General features: G+C 44.1%; 1 protein-coding gene across 2 annotated transcripts in view; it reads left to right on the plus strand.

Moving 5' to 3' along the window:
* Positions 1 to 21,948, plus strand: part of LOC108571762 (protein FAM102A) — a 49,480-nt gene extending 27,532 nt beyond the window's left edge. Inside the window, exons 3-9 of one of the 2 annotated variants that reach the window (XM_017933884.1) lie at positions 12,493 to 12,613; positions 12,702 to 12,892; positions 13,159 to 13,364; positions 13,580 to 13,799; positions 14,941 to 15,609; positions 20,046 to 20,251; positions 20,779 to 20,900. In XM_017933884.1, the coding sequence (XP_017789373.1) occupies positions 12,493 to 12,613; positions 12,702 to 12,892; positions 13,159 to 13,364; positions 13,580 to 13,799; positions 14,941 to 15,609; positions 20,046 to 20,251; positions 20,779 to 20,900 (1,735 nt within the window). Of the gene's footprint in view, positions 1 to 12,492; positions 12,614 to 12,701; positions 12,893 to 13,158; positions 13,365 to 13,579; positions 13,800 to 14,940; positions 15,610 to 20,045; positions 20,252 to 20,778 lie in introns of both variants that reach the window. The other variant, XM_017933885.1, reaches the window with a different exon arrangement.
* The last annotated feature ends 368 nt before the right edge of the window (positions 21,949 to 22,316 follow it).

Below are 22,316 nucleotides of genomic sequence, written 5' to 3' on the forward strand. Positions count from 1 at the left end.
TATTCGTATTGATCGTGCGAACTCGGTGAACAACAATGTCTCACACGATCAATTGTTGCGTTACATTAATAACGCATAGACGTGGTGTAGCGAACGGGTGGTACCTTAAGCGATGGTAATTATTGTTCGTTCTCTGGGCGAGAGCGAGCACACATCGGTTGCTGCGGCTGTACATCGAACAATGCGGCACGTGACCGTCGTTACCGATAATTAGCGTGGCTCGTGGTCGCTTGGTGATAACCATCGATATATTTACCTGCGATACCGCGCCGCGCGTTATCTCTTTCTCTCTCTGGCCTTCGAAATTATGGAACAATAAAGTCTTGATATTGCAGAGTGTCAGAATCGTGGTTGGCTGCTTATCACGAAACGAACCAAGCGAAATTTATGACTTGGGGGATACGAATTCGAGCGTCACAGTGGTAAAAGAGTGTGTGGCGAGCCAGAAATGCTTTTAATTCGCACCGTTTAACCTTTCGGAGCTTGCGCTCCTTGGAATACGTAATATCGAGCCAAGGGGTTTTTCATTTGCATCGTCTTCTGTATCGGAGTGTACTTTATTCTCGCATATTTCACTCGAACTTTTCCTCGTTTAACCGTAAGAAAAATTGTTTCTTCTTGCGGATGCTGGGAGGGGAAAAATTGATCTATCATTTACAGCTTGGAGTATGAAATTATGGAAGATGAAAAATTGCTACGTAGAAAAGTGTAAAAAAGAGTTGCAACGTATCCTCGTGTTATACTGCACAGCACGGTGTCAGAGTGGTTTCAGCTACAATCTGAGACGGAAGGTCTCGGTTAATTGTCGGCTACTAATTAGCGACAACTTATTATTAGTGCGTACACGTGTTCTCCGGAACGGAAGCGGAGTTCTAAAGCCGCGTTTCTTTTCCTGTTCTGTATCTCCCTCTGGTGTAACGGTCTTCTACGACGGTGTTTCCCTTCGGCAATTCAGACGCGTGCGTTTCGATTGAAGTCAACTCGGTAATCGTCCTCCTTGACGAGCAGCCACGAATTCTTCCGGCTCGTGTCGATCTCAATCTCGATTCTTAATCCCACTCGTCGGATCCTCCTTTTTTTATTCTTTCTTTCTCTTTTAACCAACTTTCATTTCGTCTTCTCGACGTGTTCGCCTGTTGCCATCCAGCAACACCCAGTGGCCACTTGTTCTCGTTTGATAGCAGAGCAAATCGTTGCACCGAGTGACAGCTTTTGATTGCTTCCAATAGCTTGTCTTGATCTTCGCGTGGTATGTGTAACGTCAGAGAAGGACGTGAACAGATTGCGATAGCCGGTGGATTGATTCAAAATTGAATCGTCGATACACGCGGTTGTTCGATTCTTCCATTCGAGATTCATCTGGAAGAAGGGAAGCGATGGTTAATCGAAGAATTCGTTAGATCTCTGGAGTACCACAATCAAGATCGAGTTCTCCGATTCTTTTGCCGGGCAAGGAAAACTGGTCAGCCCACTTGCATACGCTCCGTCCAACGCTGTTTACTTTACGCCACCTCCATTTGGTATTGTACGAAGAGAGAACTCGCGGCGTCCTCCTACTATGGAAACCTCCTGAGCTGCATTTCACACGCGCGACACGACGTTTCGCTCCTTCTGTGGCGGAGTCGCGGACATCGATTACACGGAATGACATAATAACGTCAGCGACAGACGCGTCGCCGAGTTCACGGTCAGCCTGTGCCCCCTCATTGCCTCGATTAATTCCGAATTTCACGGTCTATTAAAACGCGGAACACTTGGACACCGCTAGACCAACAATCGTCCCACGGGAAAATAATTACGCATGATCGAAAGATGTGAAAATTTGAAAGAAATCTCCCAACTACAGATTTCGATCTTCTTATTTTAGAAGTGATAACAAGAGTGGAAAATCTCGTGGGCGGTTTGTTATGCTAATTCATATTCGACACTCTCGTAGGCGGTTGCTATTCTCGATAGGCAAACTTCACGAAGGAGGAAAAAGTATAGCATTCCGTTGGTTGCTTTAATTTTAGTACTTATTTGAAAGCTCCGTCTATTTTTTCCACGCTCTCGATCCACCCGACGTTTGTTTCAATTTTCGAGCCGAACCGCGAATAAGACCAACAAACGTAAACCGTCTGCGCAAACAGTTTGCAACACCTGTTTTTCGCGGAAGGCGTCGCGAGACGTGACGCAAGACACGTTTGCATCGGTAAGCAGGTTCGTTCTGATGATTATCTAAATCTGGGTATCTTGAGACCGTTTTCAAACACACACCGAAACATATGTAATCGTGACGATAATGAGAAATAACGGAGATACAGACGGTGTGAGGAAGCGAGTATTCAATGTTGAATTTCGTGTCTCGAAGCAACAACCACGGTTCGCCACTTTGCGGTTCCGTTCCTTTCGTGGTCAACTCCGGTCGGAAGATTTATTAATCTCCAGTTTAGCAACAAAGCGAACTGTTTCGACGGAACGCGTGTCTCGAAGCAACAACCACGGTTCGCCACTTTGCGGTTCCGTTCCTTTCGTGGTTAACTCCGGTCGGAAGATTTATTAATCTCCAGTTTAGCAACAAAGCGAACTGTTTCGACGGAACGTGTTCGACCGTACCGAGGATTCGAACAATGGAGCCCTACCATATTCACCAATAGTATATTTTCCGTAAAATTGCTCTGTCTCCTCGCCATCAGCAAATTGTTTTATTACCTTCGAAAGTCGAATACCCTACATCTGGACACCGTAACGAGATTTCTGTCGGTCGAATTTTCGATACGTCCACTCGTTTACAGTTATAACGTTATTCTCCGGGTAACCGAACGATTCTCCTCGAGACACGCGCGTTCGTTCGTCGACTGCTCTGGAATCGAGTTGTCGCGTCCTGCGGTGCGACTTTCTACCAAAAGGAGACGATTTTAAGGGTGTTTCGTCAGAGCCAGAAATTTTCTGCAGTTGAGAGCGGCACAATTTACAATTGAATTCTCCGAAAATGTTCTCCGTGTCAAGGTTCCGAAATTTTCGCTTAGTGAAATGGCGAAGAACAAGGCGCTGATTACGTTTCTGTGGCCGTGAGCCAAAGAGCCGAACTGGATAATAAAACTGCTCCCGGTAGAAAGGGGAGGGCAGTTCTGGGTAAAACGTAATTATCATACATTAGCAAGTGTTATCGGCGGTTGAACTTTCGCGGAATTAATCCTAGGGATTTCATTGGTGGTTTCTACGTTTCTAAATGCCTCCTGGCTCTCTCTCGACTTTGCTCGAAATTCTTCGCGATAAACTCCGGCTGGCAGACGGTGTGCAAGTGCGTTCGCAGAGCATCGTGTGACAAACTGTCCGTGTCATTAGTTAACGGACCGTGGCGTTCAACGAGTGAACGCTGCTCGGAATTTACTGCTTCCAGCTTATGTAACCCGGTCGTGTGTCGCTGCTATCTGATGGATTGCTCGATCGAACGCGATCCTCGCGTTCAATCCTCGCGCGACCACTCGATGATGGATATACGCTGTTAGAATACCCATTGTGCTCGTACGGAAAGTATTATATAGTTGCAATTACATCTCTTTGGCAAAATTAGCGAGGTTCGATCAAAAAATACTTGAACTGTGTGTGTAATAAGTGTAATCATTGATATTGGCCACAGTTGGTGTTCGAACCTTGGGCGATCTCGAAGTGCAGCACCCTTTCTCGGAGACGTTAATTGGGATGGGTGACCGCTGCTCGAAGAAAATTTATTCTTCAATTTACAATTTTCTCTGGGGGGTTTTCTCTCTTTGTATTCACGCTGGGCTCTCTGAATACTATCCAAGTTAGTGTTCGTCCAATTTCTTCGACTTCTCTGGGTATCATTCGAAGACCGATGATTTATGGAGGGGTTCCTGTTTTCTCATCTGGAATTATTAATTCCAAAAATTTCTAAAGGGTCGATTGGTATATTCTTCTTCACAATTGGAGCAATTTTGTCTAAAGTCCAGAATGAAAGGAAATTCTGGACGGGTCAAGTTTGGAGTAAGTGGACTTTCTAAGTTTTCTTATAACTTCTTCGAATTTAGCTACCTCCGCGTCGACGTTTCAACTGCTATAACAGAATCGCTCTACAAATTTCTGTCTTCGAGAATTCCGAAATTTGCGCTTCTCTATCGTCGTCTATTGTTGTATAAAAAACTTACAAAATAAAAAGTCCATACTAAAAAAAAATAATTAGAACATTCATACAAAGAAGCGATAAAAAGAAAGCTTCAATCCTGAAAATTGAAACGAACGGTCCACGAGTCCTTTCGAGAGAGAGAGAGAGAGAGAATCGAGGTGTGCCATTCGATACGCGTCGGGCGTTAATTCATTAGAGTAGATTAGGGGTTCGATAAAGCCGGGACATTTCAGGGGAGCGCAATCGAACGCGGGGAGTAGAATAAAGTCTAGCCGTGAAATATCGCGCGATTGTACCGCACGCGTCACGGTGAAGGTTCACGTGCAAGGTGAATCAGAAATAGTCGCGAGGAGGATTTCACCGTGGCCTGTGGTCGCGATATCCAGACGGATATCTATCGATTCGTCGGTTCGTTCTCTTCTCGCCGATTAGGGCGGATGGCTAAGCGTGCGCGCCGATCAAACGAAAATAACCGTGATCCACCGCTCGGGTCTGAATAAACAGTCGGCCTCGCTGACTGACTAGCAGCCACCGAAAAACCCACTTAGCTCCTCTCCGCTGTTTAGTCATAGGGTATTCTTTCTGAATCCGTCTCGTTTATGAAATCATACTGAATACAATAAGTGACGTGCATCGACAAGTATAAATCAATCAATACCATTTCACTTTCGCATATAATATCAGGTACAGTTGCTCCGAGAATCTTTTCAGACGTAAGCTTGCCTTGCTGGTGATTAACCTCTTCACGGACGATTTTCTTTAAAATTAGAAAATATTGATCGAATTTTTTATGTAGTTACATTTATATTCATGTTAGATCGATAGCAGTTAAACTACTTTCCTTAGGAGATTTTTCGAGATTTCGGGAGATTGTGTTTTTCATATTTTCTCGAAAAATTTAAAGGTACACATACACTACCGGCCACTGTGCATTGCAAGTTGTGTAGAAATTCCCCCAAAAAAGGTAGCATTTATGATAATTTTTTAACGAATTTTTGATCATTCAAATCAATCGAAACGAGGTAAAGTGTTATTGATCTCAGCAGATTCAATGTTAATGTAAATTGGCAGGTGGTTCCAAACTTTTGGCCGGTAGTGTATGTATCGGCGTCCCTGAAGAGGTTAATTATAAAAATGAAACGTCGTTTATCGATTGAAACATCGAAATCAGGTCTGACTACTTATTCTGCACAAGTATTATTCCACGAATGTGTTTTAATTCAAATTTTCAACGAATTCAACTACATACTACGATAAACTTAGATACGACTCTAACGTGGAAGTTAGCATTGCCACGAAGTGACGAAAGGAAGAAGGCGACATGGTTCCGCTACCAACGAACCCAATTAAAACGCGATAAATTAACCAGCAGTCCAATTCTACAACCTCCCCAATCGTCTTATCTCCAATTACCAGGCACGAGCCTAACCGCCTAGCCGTGAAAGTATACAGCGGCTAGAACCTAACCTAACTGTGTGCACGGTGACGAAAAGCAAGGTGCGCACACGTAGTTAGAGGACTGCGTTTTCATCTGAACCGGATTGCGAAACTGCGAATGACACACAATCCGGACAGCCTTGGAGCAGCCTTGCCCACGGCTAATGCAACGCTCGCTCGTGATCCGTGAATTATACCGGGTGACGCCTTAGTGAAAGTCTACGGCTGGTGCACGGATCACTCGAGAAATTTCGTTCGTCTGCATTTTCCAACGCACGTATCGTTTCTGGTTAAAGAGAAAATCGCGTTTCCATTTCGTCTCGGCTGTTTCGTTGGAAGATGCGCGAGAGAGAATCCTAGGTGTGAAACTCTCTGGGAGATAGATTCGAAATGGCGTCGTTTTATCGCGGTCCGTGATCGTAAAACTAGATTGAACAACGTCGGTCGAAATCCGTAACGCATCTCGTAGAAGAGTACGTATTACAGTGGAAGGTTTCAATAAATGAATTTAAGAGTTGTCTCGTGTTGAGCACGTTGGTTCGCTGGAGAACGTAGATCTGATTTTAAGGGGGCTACTGGTTGCACACACGCGCTTGGTGCTCCTGCGCACGAATCTGACCGCGTAAAAGGTTACTATAAAGCGGTGACCATAATCAGCTTAATAGGTCTCTATGGATAGTGCTTAATCGCGGCAAGGACACTGTACGCATTGTCTGCGAATTGATTTCACGAAATACTTTAAGCCCGCGGAAAGGTCAGCCGAGCGGTTTTTGTTTGCACAGACTGCCTGGAGATTTTACGATTAATCCGGAAAATATCGTCGGTGTACTCTGCTTTTATATGTTGTAGAATGTCAAACGTTCACTGGGAACGTATATCCTCGGTTTGCTGAAAGAGCGATACTAACAGAAGTGAAAAGGTTTGTCAAAATTCGACCATTTAGCAATGAAAACTGGAAAGAAAGGGTTGAAACAGTCGTATTTTAGATTGTCACATCGTTAAATAGCGTAATTTTGATTGTAGCAACGCTCTTTCCGATAAAAGTAGCTCACCTTGGAGTGATTATTTGCAGATATCTTAAAATTAACGTGTCTCCGATATCTATCTTAGATTTTCGAGAATTAAAATTTCATTCGTCTATTGGTTTAGCCAGAAAACTTTATCTCTGCCTTACCTGGATGATATAATTCGTAAAAATACTCCTTTCCGCGAAACCTAAAAATGATTCACGGAATAGCTTAAAGCGGGCGCAAAGAGGAAAGTTTGCATTGGCTGTTTTTTTGTCGGTGCTGCTGCTGGTTGGACAAGCAGAGCCACCTTTTTTCGGCGTCGCGACGCGCCACGAGCGTCGACCAGTGACGTATTTGGAGCAACGACTCGGTCGAATTGTCTCGTGGTACCCACTGCAGTGGTTGTCTTTCACTCCTTTCCTCTTATTTTTTTCCCACCTCGATCGATCTCCGGAACATGTGTCGCGATACAACAGTGAGACAATTACGCTCTTTGTCCCTTAGAGAAGAATCGAGAGGCGTCTTATCGCGTTCTTTTCGAACCGTCGAATATCAAGATAAGCTTGACACGATTTCTTTCGCTAGATAAAAACCCCACCTACTCCGGTCTCGTTGCTGTGTGGCGTTTGGCAAATAACAGGTGCCTTTCAATGCCGCGTTTCGTGTAATTTCCACTATACCAGTGGGAGTTGAAACCGCGACTCTGTCATGAAATATTCAAGACACCGCGTTATTCTTCATCTGTGTCGTGCCGAGTCGTGTATCAAGGGATAAGAGTATACCGGAGGAAAAGTAAAGAACACAGAGGATTCGCCGATATGTTGACATCTTGTATTAACCCTTTGTACTCTGAAAATTTTTTTTACACCCAAATTCAAGCGAAGATTTCTCTCGAGAAAAATACCTTGGCATGTGTAATTATTTCTTTGTTTAACCCTTATGTCGATAACCAGAATTGTCGTCTACTTTATCGCCCAATTTTAGTAGTTTTCTGATAAGAAAATTCTGAACTTGAGGCAAACACGGATAGGAAATGTGCGAAGTAACAACGATCTGGCCGGATATTTCAGTCTTTTACCTGGAAGATCAAAGATTTTAAGTGAGAATTACGCAAAAGGGTACCCGGTTATTGACATAAGGGTTAAACAGAAGTCTCTGTGCTTAATAATTTCTGAAAATCGAGAAATTTGAAATTTGTCATTTCACCGAGTTTGCTAATTTTAGTTTGAAAATTCTCTATGATAAATTACGCCGATGGAACATTATTAATTCAACTCTCGAGACGTGCTTAACCTGGTGAATTTGTGAAATTTTTGTAAAAAGAGAAATTCGATTATTTGACCCAGAGATATCAAGCTCTAGCTTCCTCCCCGTTCGACTGTTCCTCCCGCCAGAAGTCACGGTAATTAAAAGTCCGCCGTCTCGAACTTCTCTCCTCTTTGACGAACGGTTACGACCCTCCGAGAGGGAAACTTCAATTTGCGAAACGGACATTAAATGGTCGACAGGGTAGACAGATTGAATTCGAGGTCGGAATGAAAACGTTGATTCGGACGAAATAGCTTTACACGTAGTTCTCTTACTTCTCGCGTAAACTTTATCCCGCGCAATCGATTCCCTTAGGCTTCCTTCTACGCTTCATACACTCGTGTACGATATCATTTTACGAGCTTCGCATACAGTGGATGACCGATCGTCCGGCACGCGAGCAAACATGTTAATCCTGCTTCCGGGTCGCCTCGATTCCCCGGTTACACGTGTCTTTTATTGTAGAATCGATAAGTTTTGTGGCCGCGTGCCTTTCTGTTTGCCAGCTCGTTGCTACGAAACGCGCCCTTAATTAAACACCGGATACTCCAGTTGTTTACCAATCCTTTCAACTTTGAGTTTCAACATTTTCACCGATGAAATCAACGAAACGCAAAAGAGACGAAGAAAGCAACGCGGAAGTAATCAAAATTCTCAGCAGTTTGACGACAGAGTTCAACGTTTAACCCTCTATTGTTAGAAATAGCGCAGTTGAAACGGGAATATGTGAAATTTTATTTAAAAGTTTCTAGTCATCGGTCATTTTTCCAGACGAACTTTCCGCGATAACTAGAAAGTTTCTGTAACTAACCAGTTGATATCGAAGGATTCTTTCCACGTGAATAGGATTTAAAGGGTTAAAGAATGAAGGAGTGAAAATGTTGGAAATTCTCTGGAAGCTAGACTTGCCACTTTTCTCTATTTCCCTCTATGGAATATCAATAGACGTCACTCGTGGTTCTCTCCCGTACAACGTGGACGAATGTGAAAATTTCGCAGGTCCCCACAGAGGTCGAAATTTTTGGACAGTTGGTGGAATAGGTTGGCCTGGTTTCCACGGTAATTGGCTAGTCCCCCGGCACGGACAACACTTTACCTCTTCGTTCATGCGAATCCCGTGTAAATCCGTGGATTTCACGGGTAACTCACGTGGAAAGTATCGACCATGGTTTCATTAAACGCCTCCGCCCTGCTTTCACGAGCCGCCACAGTATCCCTGTGTTACGTTCGGATAATCAAATTCGTTAGCTTGGATAATGGGCACGATGTTGAGAGGGTATCGTCGTCGAGATACAAATTTGCCCACGATACGAACTTGATTCCTTTCAATCTCGACGAGTTTCTCCACACTCGAAGGAGAAACCACTGTGTTCTTCGCGACTTGGAATTTCTACACGATTTATCCCCGTTTACCCCGGACAAAACTTGGAGGAATTGTTGATCGGGTACAATAGAGAATCCACCAATTTCGCGATAATACTCGCGAGAAGCGTCCAGGCGAATGATCGATTCTCTCCCCGGAAACTACCACTTTGCACACTTTGTAATCTCCAGTCAGCTGAAAGGAAGCTTGGATTTTAAGGTCGAGTAGCAGTGTTACTTCGATCCCCGTGCAAACTCCTGCCTATCATTCGAGCAACGATGAATTACAGGCGGCGAAGAGTGAACGAGTAGTTGGAATAAACGTCGAATAGGTCGTTCGAAATTATGAGAAAGGTAGCTAGCTGGCAAAGTCCGCCGTGTAATATCCAGGAAAATTCATAGTAGACGTCAGCAGGATGGATGAAAAATATGATAGAATTAAGGTCGACGAGGATTGGAAGCACCAAGTCGGTGGCCAGGCCAGGGTTACACGAAGCTTCTTCTTTCTCATTGACGCCACCAAGAGGAGGAGGAGGTGGAGGGTTTGGTCTCGTTACATTGATATTCACAGGAGCTGCTGAATATTTCTCGGTGGCCTCCATAGTTGTAATTCGTCAAGCGAATGCTTCGACACGTTCCTACTCCCTCGTAAAATCCTTTTTCCCTTCGCTGGACCAGATATACTCGTACTTTGATCGAATGGAAAATGAAAACGGTCCATTGTGCGATGGACGGTGGAACTATTCTTGCATCGATACTCTGGTACGCGTTGATTGAATCGTGACTGGATGAAATAACCGAGGGAGATACGTGGAAATTCGAATTTTCTTTACGATACATCGGCCCAGTTTCTATGTGACTTACCTCATTTGCAATTCCTATACTCTGCATGGTCGTTAAACGTGATTAACCCTGAACATCGTTGAAATTCCACTCGAGTGGACCCACTCTGATGATTACCTTTCAGAACGGTGATCGTTAATAATTATCCTTGCTACGAGTGCGTATCCATGTCCTTGTTTCTCTTCTTCTTCGTTTTTTTTTCCTTTTTTCTTTTTTGGAAAGATACGATCTCGAGTCGAGCGTGTAAATTGGAGACGTTGCGTGGACACGGCCGATGGACGACGAAGAAAGCGGTCACGCACAGTCACGCGTTTAATTCGTTATCGGCTATCAGCGTGATTCGTCGCGTCCTGTCCCTATGACCTACTATCCGACCTTTAATCGCGCCGACAGGATACTCGTTCGATTAAAACTTTCTAAAATTATGCTTGCACGGTTGACTCATCTCGTCTGCTCTTCTCTGGCTGCAGGAAGTTTGCCGTAGAAGAAACTTCACTCGCGTGAAATATTCTCTTTCACACCTAACCATTATCATTTCAACAAGACGACAGAGGAAGTTCGAACTTTTGACAACGTGTAACTCTCGATCTATCCGTTACCATTGACAAGCAACCAAATTATTCCATCGTTACACGTCTGAAGGGAGGTGGGAGGGTGATAGAGGATAGGCGGAAAAGGAAAGGTTAGGGCGTTTCGTCCTGGGCCTTCTAGTGGACTTCTAGGAGGGACTGGAAGGACTCAGAAGGTGTGTTCATACAAATAGGAGCCTTTACGAGGACTAGCGAGAACTTGTGGTTAGTCCGTTCCTCCGGTGGCAGAGCGTAGTAGGGTCGCTACACGTCCGATCAAATCAAACTGTATAAACGACAGAAAATCTCGCCAGGCTGAAATGCACTTTACCAACTAATCCTGTTATAGGTAGAAATAACCGCGTGACTTTTCCAGCCACCGATGCATGCATCCAGATAATACCGGACTACGGCGAACCTACTAAGCCGTGCAATCTCGTTAACGAAGTCTGACCGAATAGCAAACGTACACTACCGACCGACCGATGATGTTCAGAGGGAACGACAGGCTTTAGCGCGCTTGTTTTTAAGCCAGTCGAAGGGATCTTGGGTGAAACTTGGGAGTATCACGATCGTCGTTTGCCGGCGATAACGATTCGCCGGTCTTTCGAGAACATCGGCTCAGAGTTCGCCCCCTTTTTTCTTCCAGAAAGGGTTGTGTCTGTTCCCTTCGGAACAAGTGCCTTTATTATTCCGTTCTACCACGGCCGCGACGTTTTGTTCCTCGAAAGTTTTTCCATTCCCCGTGTAAGGTCGATACAGGGGTGGGTGTCGTTGCGTTTGAAGAGGGTGCGTGTGGCGTCGATGACATTTACGAGTCGAGGAGGGTGTGCTCGAGGAGGGCGAAGTGGATCGGAAAATCGACGAAACCAACGCTAGATTTATTCGATCCCCTGTCGTAAAAATCCTCGCTATCTGTGAACTTCGTGCCGAGTTCGACGTTTCTATTATTCGATCTTTCTAGATCTGATCGGACGAGCGAAATTGATTATGAAGTGTAGAAGCTACACGCGTCGTTCCTCTGTCTAAAATGTAATAAGAAAGGTTCGTTTATCAGAGTGAGAGAGATTATACTTTAGCTTGCCAAATATGTACACACGTGTAGGAGGTTTGTTCCGTTCTTTGGACTCATCTGAAATTCACTACGGTGGACATAAACAATGACTACACATAATCCAGCCCTTTGTACGAGTGGAAACGCGGCGACGAGACGCGCGTGTCCGCTCAGCGGAAGCCCTCTTACCGGAAGCAAAGTACTCTGAATATTCATTTAAACGGTTCGTTAGCGGATCCCGGTCGAAACTGACCGGATCAACGATCACGTTGCCACGTTGTGAATCACCATCGTCCCTGAACTTGATCTAATCCCTTCGTCCCATGAGTAAGCTACTTATAATCCCGTAGTCAGCTATAGTAAGGGCCGAATCTATTGTCTCGTCAAGGTCATCTCTCCTCCAGTCGACCCTATAGAATCTTTCCATTCTTACCTTCGGACTACGCCTGTGTAGTTCCCTCGAGAGAGAGAGAGTAACTCTCTATAGTTTTGCTCTCGAATGAAAACGTATCCTAAGACAAAGATCGCTATAGAAAAACAAACACGCCCGCATGATGTTGACCTGCTAAACTGCTACGTATACAAGCCTCGTTCGGTAAAGGTTTATCGGTGTGAAAAGCGACAGAGGTGGAGAAATGTGGCCTTGACCGGTTAATATATTCTCTCTCTACTATGTGTTCGTATCCATTCGAGCATTGTCCACTCGCTTTAACCATTCTTGATGAAAATGTTCGCCCGTATTTCGCGTCTTATATAAACGAATGGATGGTTGGTTTGTTTCAGGGAGGAAGTGCAGGAGCACACGGTCAGATGGAACGCTAAATTCGAGTTTCCCTGCAAGATGAGTGCCAACGCGTCGACTGGTGTCCTCGATCCGTGTATCCTGAGGATATCCGTGAGAAAGGTGACGTTAATTTCATCTTTCCACTGGAATTTCTTTCTAATCTCTCTTATATCTGTTCTAATCGGTGAATGTTTTTTTATCGTGGTAGGAATTGAAGGGAGGCAGGTCCTTCCAGAAGCTCGGCTTCACCGACCTGAACCTCGCCGAATTCGCAGGAGCTGGACTCTGCAGAACGAGGTGCCTTCTGGAAGGTTACGACGCGAGACATCGACAGGACAATTCCATGTTACGCGTTGCCATCAAGATGAACATGTTGTCTGGTGATATTCTGTTCAAAGTGTAAGTTCCTGTCGATTTCATTCCTTCACGTGTATAGGGTAATTTCGGGAGAGACGGACCAGGCAAGTATTTCCCACATCATCCGCCAGATATGGAAGAAAAAACACCGAGAGCCACGCTCGATCGCTTTCCGTAAAACAAAAGAATACTGACGCGTTCCGCATATGGCTGATAACGTAGGAAATACTTGCCTGGCCCGTCTCTCCCGGAATTACCCCATTTCTTTAAGAAAACACGTTTATAATTTTATCCTTTTTTCTTTTTAGACCGTCTCCGTCGTTGAAGCAGACGCAACTAGCTGTACCCGGTGTGCCAGGAGTTTCTGGTGTTACTGGGGACGAAGTAACTGCATCTGAGAGGTGTACCAACCGAGAGGATTATGTATCCAGCGGTTCGTTGGCTGGAAGTATAGCCAGCGCAAGTAGTGGTTTCGGCAGTCTTCCTAAAAAGAGGCCTGCCCTCTTTTCCTCGGGTAATAATCCAATCGAATTTCCTCCGATTCTTCCATGTTCTTTCAACGGGGACAAAAAGAATGGAGAATAGCAAGTGGATATTTTAGACTGAAGGTAGAGACAATTGAAACGTTGACCGAAGAAAGAGCATGGTAGGAACAAGAGAATAACACAATGGCATCGTAGTATCTCTGTCGTTGTTGGTGTATACCTGACGAGGCGTCACGTTTTTCAGAGCTCCTCAGCGGGGCGGAATCGTACGATCCAATGACCTTGAGCGAGATCGTACCATCGGCTCTTCCAGTGGAGACCCTGGCTGAAGCGCACACGGAGTCGGGCCATTCCCGTAACAGCAGTAATACCAGCCAGTTAAGCAAAGGTTCCGGCTACGGATCCTTGAATTCACACAGTCAGCACAGTAGGCAGAGCAGTAGTGGTGACAGTGGCCACATTAGGTAAGGCCATATACGGCCACCCGGGAATACGGCAACGAAAATAAAGAAAAGAAAAGAAAAGAATAGAAAAGAAACAATAGGGGAAACTCTTGTACCTGGCAAACGAACGGAAGATGGAAGTTCGACCGAGGAACTTCGAGTCGAAAGAGAGATTAAGAAATATCAGAGTCAGTCTTAAACAGCGCTCTCTGAAACCGTCCTAATTACGTCCAGAGTTCTCTTCTCGATTCTTTCTGTAACAAGAACTTCTCGAGTACTCTTCGCGTCTTATTAATCGCTTATTACTTATCTCGCCATTTCTTTCTACAATATTTTTCACTTGGCAGTTACCTTTTTTTCTTTTTTTTTTTTCTCCACGTGTTTGAAACTCAAGTGTCTCAAACTCTGACGTGTCTTTTTTTATTTTTACTTCTTTTTCCTTTGCGTAGACTATAAGTAAGCATGGTACATTGGATGGGGTTAAAAATAGTAGGAAATCTTGTGTAACACAGGAATACAGTTGCTTGTTTTTACGTTATTCGTAGGGCGAGACGCGATATATGTATTACTCGTTTCGACCAAAGACGCAGCAAAACAGTATCACCGTTAACGCTCTGGCATTAACAATCTCTCGAATCAGTCGCGTTGCTACTATACGCATTAACCGATTGCTAAATTCGGTGAGGTCGCGCTTTTTGCGATCGTCGCTTTATGAAACTCTCTACGCTTACATCTCTAATCTCACCGGAATTTGTCAACAGAGTCTACTTAAATTTTCAGCGCTTGTCGCCTTAAACAAAGGTACATATAAACACGCACGCTAACCAAATTTTTCTCTGCGCGCTCAACTTATGTATTTAAACACGTATTTACCGTCTATCACGCGTTCGTCGAACGTTTGTTAACGAGAACAACACATCAAGTAACCGCTATACGAAGGAAACGTTTTTATTTTTCCTTTTTTTTCTCTGTCTCTCTCTCTCTTCCTTTTTCTTTCTCTGTCTCTCTCTCTCTCTCTAAGCAGAGACTCTGGATTCTATCTCTTTCTGTATGATTTTTTTTCTACTCCCCCCTCGCGACGCACCCTTTCTGTCTTTACTTACCGTATATGAGTTTATTATTATTTTTGCATGCTTGAATATTTGTGTTGTGATCTTTATAGGTCACCCTCCTGGCCGGTATGGGCTCCACGTATCCCAAATGTCTCCCAGAACTCCTCGAACCAACAACCAGCCAGACCCGAGACCTCCCTCGACTCCGGCTCCCCATCCTCGTCTTCCGCGATGCTGCTGGACCCAAGAAATCGTTTCTGGTCTACGTCCAGTCCTCTCTCGTCTCGCGATGGAAAGGCAAATCATCGAAATTCCACGAGATCAAGTGTCGCGGCCGTTCAGTTGTCCAATAACCGAGACGAAGGGAACCGATCTAGAAACGGTGTGGTCACCAACGATTCTAGTCGCGTCGTTGAGGACAATAACGATCAGATTGGCGTGTTCAGGGTGCCTGGACCACAGGACGTATCGCGACACACGCGTAAGAATTTCGAGAGGAATAGTTTCGATGCTAGAAACGAGCGTAACCTATCGAATTCGACGCTGAACGATAGAAACGGACAACAGAATAACGTAACTGTGCCTGTTGCGAGGCCAAGAATCGGTCAGCCAGGTTGGCGAAGTATTTCGAAAACCTGCGACTGTATAGAGAAGGGAAAAACGAGTCCAGTTTTACGATTAGCTGATCAAGCCAGAGCCGTATCCTCCCCAGATCCTCTTCATAGGCCCGATAACCCCAGAGCCTCGCTACGTTCCGCGACGACCGCTCAGACCCTCAGGTAGGTTTCATTCATCAACGACTTTCTCTTTTATTATTTGTTCTTCTTTTTTTCTTCGTTAAAACCCTGTTGGTCCTTTCGTTTAACGACGATGATTTTTTTTTTTGTACGTTCGAATTATACGTATACCCTTCTGTTCTTTGTTCCGCGTGAACTGGCGTTGCTTCGACAGGCTTCCTCGACATGTAGAACGTGTGATTGGTGGGCCTTGTTGGGATCAGCGTGCAACAGTCGTGTATGACTATGAAACACTTGGTTCTTTGTATCACTGGCTGTACCGATATACGCCTTTTAAACTGACAACATTTGGTTCTTAACAAGTTCACCGTTATTTTTTAACGTTTTGTAAAATCTTTTGTGTGTAAATAGGACGGTGAACTTGTCAAATGTTCTCTATTTAAAAGGGTTAAACGCTGCACGATTCGGAGAACCAGCGTTGATTCGTGTAAAATGTGTATCGTGTTGAAAGAAGAGCGAATTGTCCCCTTATCTCCTGCATTATTTTCTGTTCTGATTTGTTTGTTTCAATTAGAAACACACGATCGTTCTTAATTTCTTTAGTGGTCGTGAAATAAAAGACTCGTGTGCTTCTAACGCGGCGATTGCATTCGTTTCTCTCCCCGCTTGTTTTCTCTGTTGTATCGTTACGTTTACTCAGAGGGCGATGCTTGCAATTAACGCGAATTACACGGATACGTGAAACACGTCGAACACGATCTAATGCTTGAATCAGTGAGAGTCTACTACGCGAGCATCGAACAAACACGACAGACACACTCGCTGGCGAGATCAGCTTGCGCCTTGCTTCATATAACGTGCAAGTCTCCTGTATAGAGCGGCTAAGATTTTTCTCTCCACGAAACCCCTAACAGTGAACCGCTTTTGCGATTAGGTGAACGATTCGATACGAAACGAGTCGAAAATGTGTCTTTCGCAAGCGATATGCTGCACCTGTTAATTGACTTCTCGTCGGTTTATCGCGATCTTGTATGATAATTAACTTATGCGAGGATAGAAGTATCGCGTGAAGAAGATACTACACAGGGCAACTGTATTTTAAGCGCAGTAAAGGTGCTAGGAAATATGTGTTTCGTTAGAGATAAATGGTCGAAATATAATTGAAAATGACGTTCCATTGAATTTATCAATTTGGTACATTAACGAGATACATTTGAGAAAGTGTGTAATAAAGATCGAGGATGTATCGTGTCGCATACTTTCACAGCTGCTACAGTCGGTCCAGACTGTTACGTTTCTAACGGAACTTTTTACAAGCACATTAGCTTGGAAACTTACACAATTGGCCCCTCGAACTTTCTATCGTATAATGTAAAACATAAGCTGAGACGTGTACCGTTCGCGATACATCCACAAGAGTATTTTTTTACTCGTTGAAAATAGCCGATATAACTTACAGTCTGTCGAAAATTAATTTACTATTCAAGGTCACACGTCTGAGACAGTCGACCTGTTTCTTTAATCTCAGCTAGAAATCTCCGTTACATAAGAGCCGTCATTCAACGACCTTGAATGACCGATCAATTTTCGACAGACTTAATCAAGAGGGAATTGCCGATGTATCTCGCCGAACTCTTTCACAGTCTGGCTGAAACTTGCTTCCTCGAAGACCTCTTTGATAAATCGAGTCACATTTAATACATAAAATCTGTACAACCGGTTCCTCCTCTGGGGCTTTCGATCACGTAGTGACGACAAACTCTTTACAAACCTACTGGAGAAAGAAAACAAAAAAGAGTCTGTCACTGCGTTCGTCGATATACATCGTGAAAAGCAAGGAAAGAAAAAAGAAAAAAAAAAAGAGAAAAGAATACACGAATGAAAAAGAAACGGGCGCACAAACACGAGAAAGTGACAAAACAAAAAACAAAATGAAATATATATAAATATAGAGGGAAGAAGCGAGGAGCGGAAGAGAGGAGGTGTAGCTTTGCTTCCAGTTTGGATGGCTTTGTGAATCCTTGCAGGGGTATTGGCGGAGGCCACCGGAAGTTGCTGGACGGGGCGGGGGGCAAGCTGGCTACGGTCGCCACCAGCCCAGCGGACTCGGAGGAGTCCTCCTTAGGGGTACCGGAAGTCGCTCCACCGAGCTCCCAGCACCGAAACAGCATAACCCCACCGTCAGTCCATGCTTTCGTCTTAATTCTCTTCTTCTTCTTCTTCTTCTTTGTTCTCTAACCTTTCATATCTCTCGTATCTATTCTGTTTTCCTCTTTCTCTCTCTCTCTCTCTGTTATAGATATATTTCACGCTTTGCTCTCTCTTTTTTTTTCTTTTTTTTTTCTGTCGTGGACACGAGGATAACACGCGAGATTCTCTTCGACATCTTATACGAAAGGTGATTGTTATCGTAACGTCGTTTCGTCGAACGAAAGGAGAAAAAGTGTTTCAACACGGCGTGATGCTTTTCTAACGATCTTAATTTCAGATTCACTTGCACTTCGACGAAGCGACGAACCGAGTACACCGATCACATTTGCTATATTTGCGAGACTCTGTCGCGAATCGATTCGAAATTCTCCAACACCTGGTACTCGTGGCTTAACGACTGTTCCACGTGAGATTAGTTTTTTTTTTTCTTTTTTTCTTTCGTCGAAGCGTAAAGATTCACCTCGCTTAAGGTGTCGACCAACAAAATTTTCCTCCTTGGTGTTAATTGACGATGTAGAAGAACAGGTGTTAAAAATAGATATCGCGAGATATGCTTCCGCGTGTCCTCGTACAAAGGTTCGCTCGTGGCGTCAATTTGCCCCGAGGAATGTCGCTGGCTGATTCAGTAGCAAATGTTCAGTTTCATCGACTGCAACTGTGTGCTTCGATCGAGAGAGACACCTCTCTCTTGAATCGATACCACGCGAATTTTTGCTTCTTGTTCTTTTTTTTTTTTACATTTCACTAGAAAATTCACGGGGTCGTTTCACCTGGCTCTAGAACAGCCATCGACTTTGTTAACTCACCCACGAGCTCGTATCTTTGACCCCTCGTTCGTAGACACAATTCGTAGATAGAATACACGTTTCAATTCAATACATTGTATATTTACACGTTGTATAATATGTTTAACAGAAAATCTGTTGGTTCGTTAATTGATTCATTTACCGGAGGCGTGATGTTCCTGGAAAATGTTGGGGCCAAAGGTACTAGCACGCAGCAGCACATACCTGTCCATGACGATTAACATAAAAATAAAATTGATCATTTTCCATGTGCTTATAGAAGAGAAACGTAAAGAAAGATAAATACGATGTAACTAAGACACCGTTCTTCTTGGACATGATTCGTTTAACCCTTGGCAATATGGCATCGCCTCAATTGTGTCGAACTACGTCGAAAGATACTTTCTAGACGAAGAAAAATGAATAAAAAATTGTCAAAGTTAGTTTTGAAGTGAAATTAACCCTTTGCTATCGAGTGGCGACTGAGAAGCGACATTAAATAATCGTCACTTGGTGAATAATTAACGAAGATCGAGAACAGATCTATGGGCCTCCATAAAGTTCTTCTCCACGGTGAAGTAGAGAAGAATAACAACGTTGAATATTTAAATAAAATAGTGTACTTTACTTCTACGTTAGTTTTAAAAAACTTCAAACATCAGATTTGCAACCTTTTCTACAGTAAAATCACCCCCGAGTGCAAAGGGTTAAATATGATAGAAGTTAGTGTCGAAGTGAAATTAAATATGATAAAAGTTAGCTTCGAAGTGAAATTAAGGAAATATTCATAGCGCAATGGGTTAAGCTATCAGCTGATTAATCACGGCGCTTGCTGCATGCGACCTGCAAAATCTCTCAAGTGTAGTACACACACCGATCATAGAATTTCCAAATCTCGCCGCTTGTTGCACACATTATTCCGCTTGCTCTCCGTCTGTCAGCCTCGTCCCCCGCGTGCTTGATCGTCTCGAGACCGGCCACTTAAACTTCCAGTCTCTCGATTTTCATCTTTGTTTGTTTCGTTTAACGTCACAGCCAGCAGTAACAGCAGCAGCAGCAGTTCTCGTGTTCCTTGATCTTTGCATCGAACTATGTTTTTGCACGCGGTGTGTCGTGGATAATTGAATGATTTTTCGGATTGTCCCCGTGTTTGAAAGTTGAGCACTGACACATCGGGAGTCGTTATTCGTTCGAGAGATTTCAAAGAAAGACAAAGGAAACAATAACGTTCAAGCAGTTCTTGAGGGATTCAAGGATGCCGAACTAATGACGCACGATTATGAATATTTATCCGTCCGATTGCAATATTTGTCACGGTTGACAGTCGTCGGTTTCCTGACTTTTTCAACGAGAGTCCTTGTAGATTGTCCGAAGAAGAGAAAAACAGATTGCTCCTTGTGACAGTGCTCATCTAAAGTAAAGGTTTAAAGTTCGAGGATAAAGAAAGAAAAGAGTTATAGTTATCGTTCGTTTGTTCTATAGAAATCCTTCTGGGGGATCTGGTCTGAGTGAAACGGGATCTTTGGACCGGGCAAAGGCCGCACTGGAGCGAAGGAAAAAAGCGGAAGATGGTACGGGGAACCCAATCTTGTGTAGGGTCGAGGTGACCAGGCCGAACCCGGATTCCCTGATCGACGAGCTGATCAAAGCGACGAATCTCGAGCAGACTGATCTCGAGAGCTCTGAGAGTATGTTTCTTTTGGTCCAGTTTCAAAAGTAGACCGCCGAGAGAACATCCCCAAACGTGACAATCAGCAATTTTCATCGAATTTCATTATCACTCTCGTTCTCGAAAGACAAATATTCCGCACACGTCTTTTCTTGTATCGACAATTGTCCACTCGATGTTCCCTCGTAAGTCTACAGTGAAGAAAACTTCAATCCCTCCTCGAGACACATTACCACGCTTCTAAAACTTTCTATCGTTACTTCACTGGTAAAGGCGCCCCGTCGAGATAACGTAATTCTTACCGACATAATTGATAATTAAATCGTAACATTACTAAGCGATTGCCAGTTTTTTCTCCAAGTTCAAACCAATATATATCGACCTTAAGATTCACATACGTAATAATAGCGCGACCTGTTGTTAGACGTAATCCATCGCGGTAGAGACGCGACGAGGAAGAAAAAAACGGTAGTTTAAAGGACGAAACTGGCGTATGCGTAAACAGGTTTTTCTTACGATTGGCATTTTTTTGTTTGTTACCCGCAGCAACAGGTCTTCAGCTGTTTATCGCGAAGGACGGGACGACCGCGCTAGGCAGCCACGAGGTGAAGAGTCAGATGCCCGCCGGTGTGTTCAAGCAGGTGGTGATGGAAGAGAATAATAGGTAACACGAAGCTATGGCGACGAGAAGACAGTACGCAAGACAGGCCAGCGCCACGTTCTCGTTGGCCCTGGTGCCAGAGCTCGTCTACGAGGCCTGTGAGCCTCGGTAGTTGACACGAGGACACAACGATGCTTTTTGGACGAGGGAATCGTCGAGAGACGAGGTGAAACGGCGACGACGAACACGCGATCGTGCACCCCGACACCGAAATTATCACACTTTCAGTTGCCTAGCTGTTCTTCCTTCGCGTGCAGTGCTTCGCCGATAAAAAGAAAAGAAAATCTCGTCTACACGCCAAAAACCACGGATCAAACGGATCCGTTACTTACGCTCAAAAAAGGAAATTTTTCTTCTTTTTGTTTTTCGTTCTCTTGTACAACTCGATTCGCTCGAACGTTGTCTTCGTTGAGAATCGTGGCCAGGTTATGTGATTGTAAATTTTTTCATGGGGGAGAGAGAAGGGGGGCGAACGGCTGATTTTTATTCGATCTTGATGACCAGAGAGACGCGTGAAGCATGAATCGAAACGTGTTCGATGAAGGAAGATGCGATAGGAAAAGCGCCTGTTCGTTCGGTAAAAGAAGCGACAGGGGTGCACGGAAATTTAACGTATTTTCTTCCGCGAAGTCGAGGCACAACGCAGATCATTTTTTCTCCTCTCGTCGATCGTGCCTTTTGAGAATATCGATTCGAAGAGCGTAGTATGTTGAAGTTACACGAGAAAGATAGAGAGAGAGAGAGAGATAGAGAGACTCGATGTTATCCGATGTTCGAGAAGAGAAGATTATCGAGGCACGATCGAGACGTGTAACGTTAATCAGATAAATGTTAACTAAACGAAAAAAAAAAAATGAAGAAAGTCAATCGAGACAGTGTGATGTGCGTGCACCAACGCTTCTTTTTTTTTTTACCTGTGTTCACGGTTCCTTTATCGTCCGCGTGTAAACGACCGAACAAGTTACTATAAAGTGGACCGAACGTTCGTTCGTTTCGATCACCTATCTCGCCGGAGATCGATCGAGCAACGTTTTCTTCGTCAAAGAGTAATGAGAGAGAGAGAGAGAGAGCGTGTAGACTTGTTTGCATGTGCTAACGTACAAAATAAAACATGAAAAATAACGATTTTTTCCTTTCGTGTCGCGTTTTACTATCGTTTTAAGGTACAAGACAACTCGCGTCGCATGTCTCCGTCAGTGTTTCGATGACGTATTTATTTTTATTCTCGAATTCAACTCCACTTTATAGTATTTCCGTGTAATATATTCTCGCGAGATCTCGACTTCGTCGTGGTCCTTTGTATTTTTAGCCTTTACGCTGTTTTTCTTTTTTTTCTGTTCTTCGTTTACGTGATCGTTTGTAAGGAAGTAAGAAAGAGATAGAATGAGAGTGTGTGTGTGTGTGTGAGAGAGAGAGAGAAGAG

The sequence above is a fragment of the Habropoda laboriosa genome, unplaced genomic scaffold, assembly GCF_001263275.1.
Source record: "Habropoda laboriosa isolate 0110345459 unplaced genomic scaffold, ASM126327v1 scaffold99, whole genome shotgun sequence".
Classification (NCBI taxonomy): domain Eukaryota; kingdom Metazoa; phylum Arthropoda; class Insecta; order Hymenoptera; family Apidae; genus Habropoda; species Habropoda laboriosa.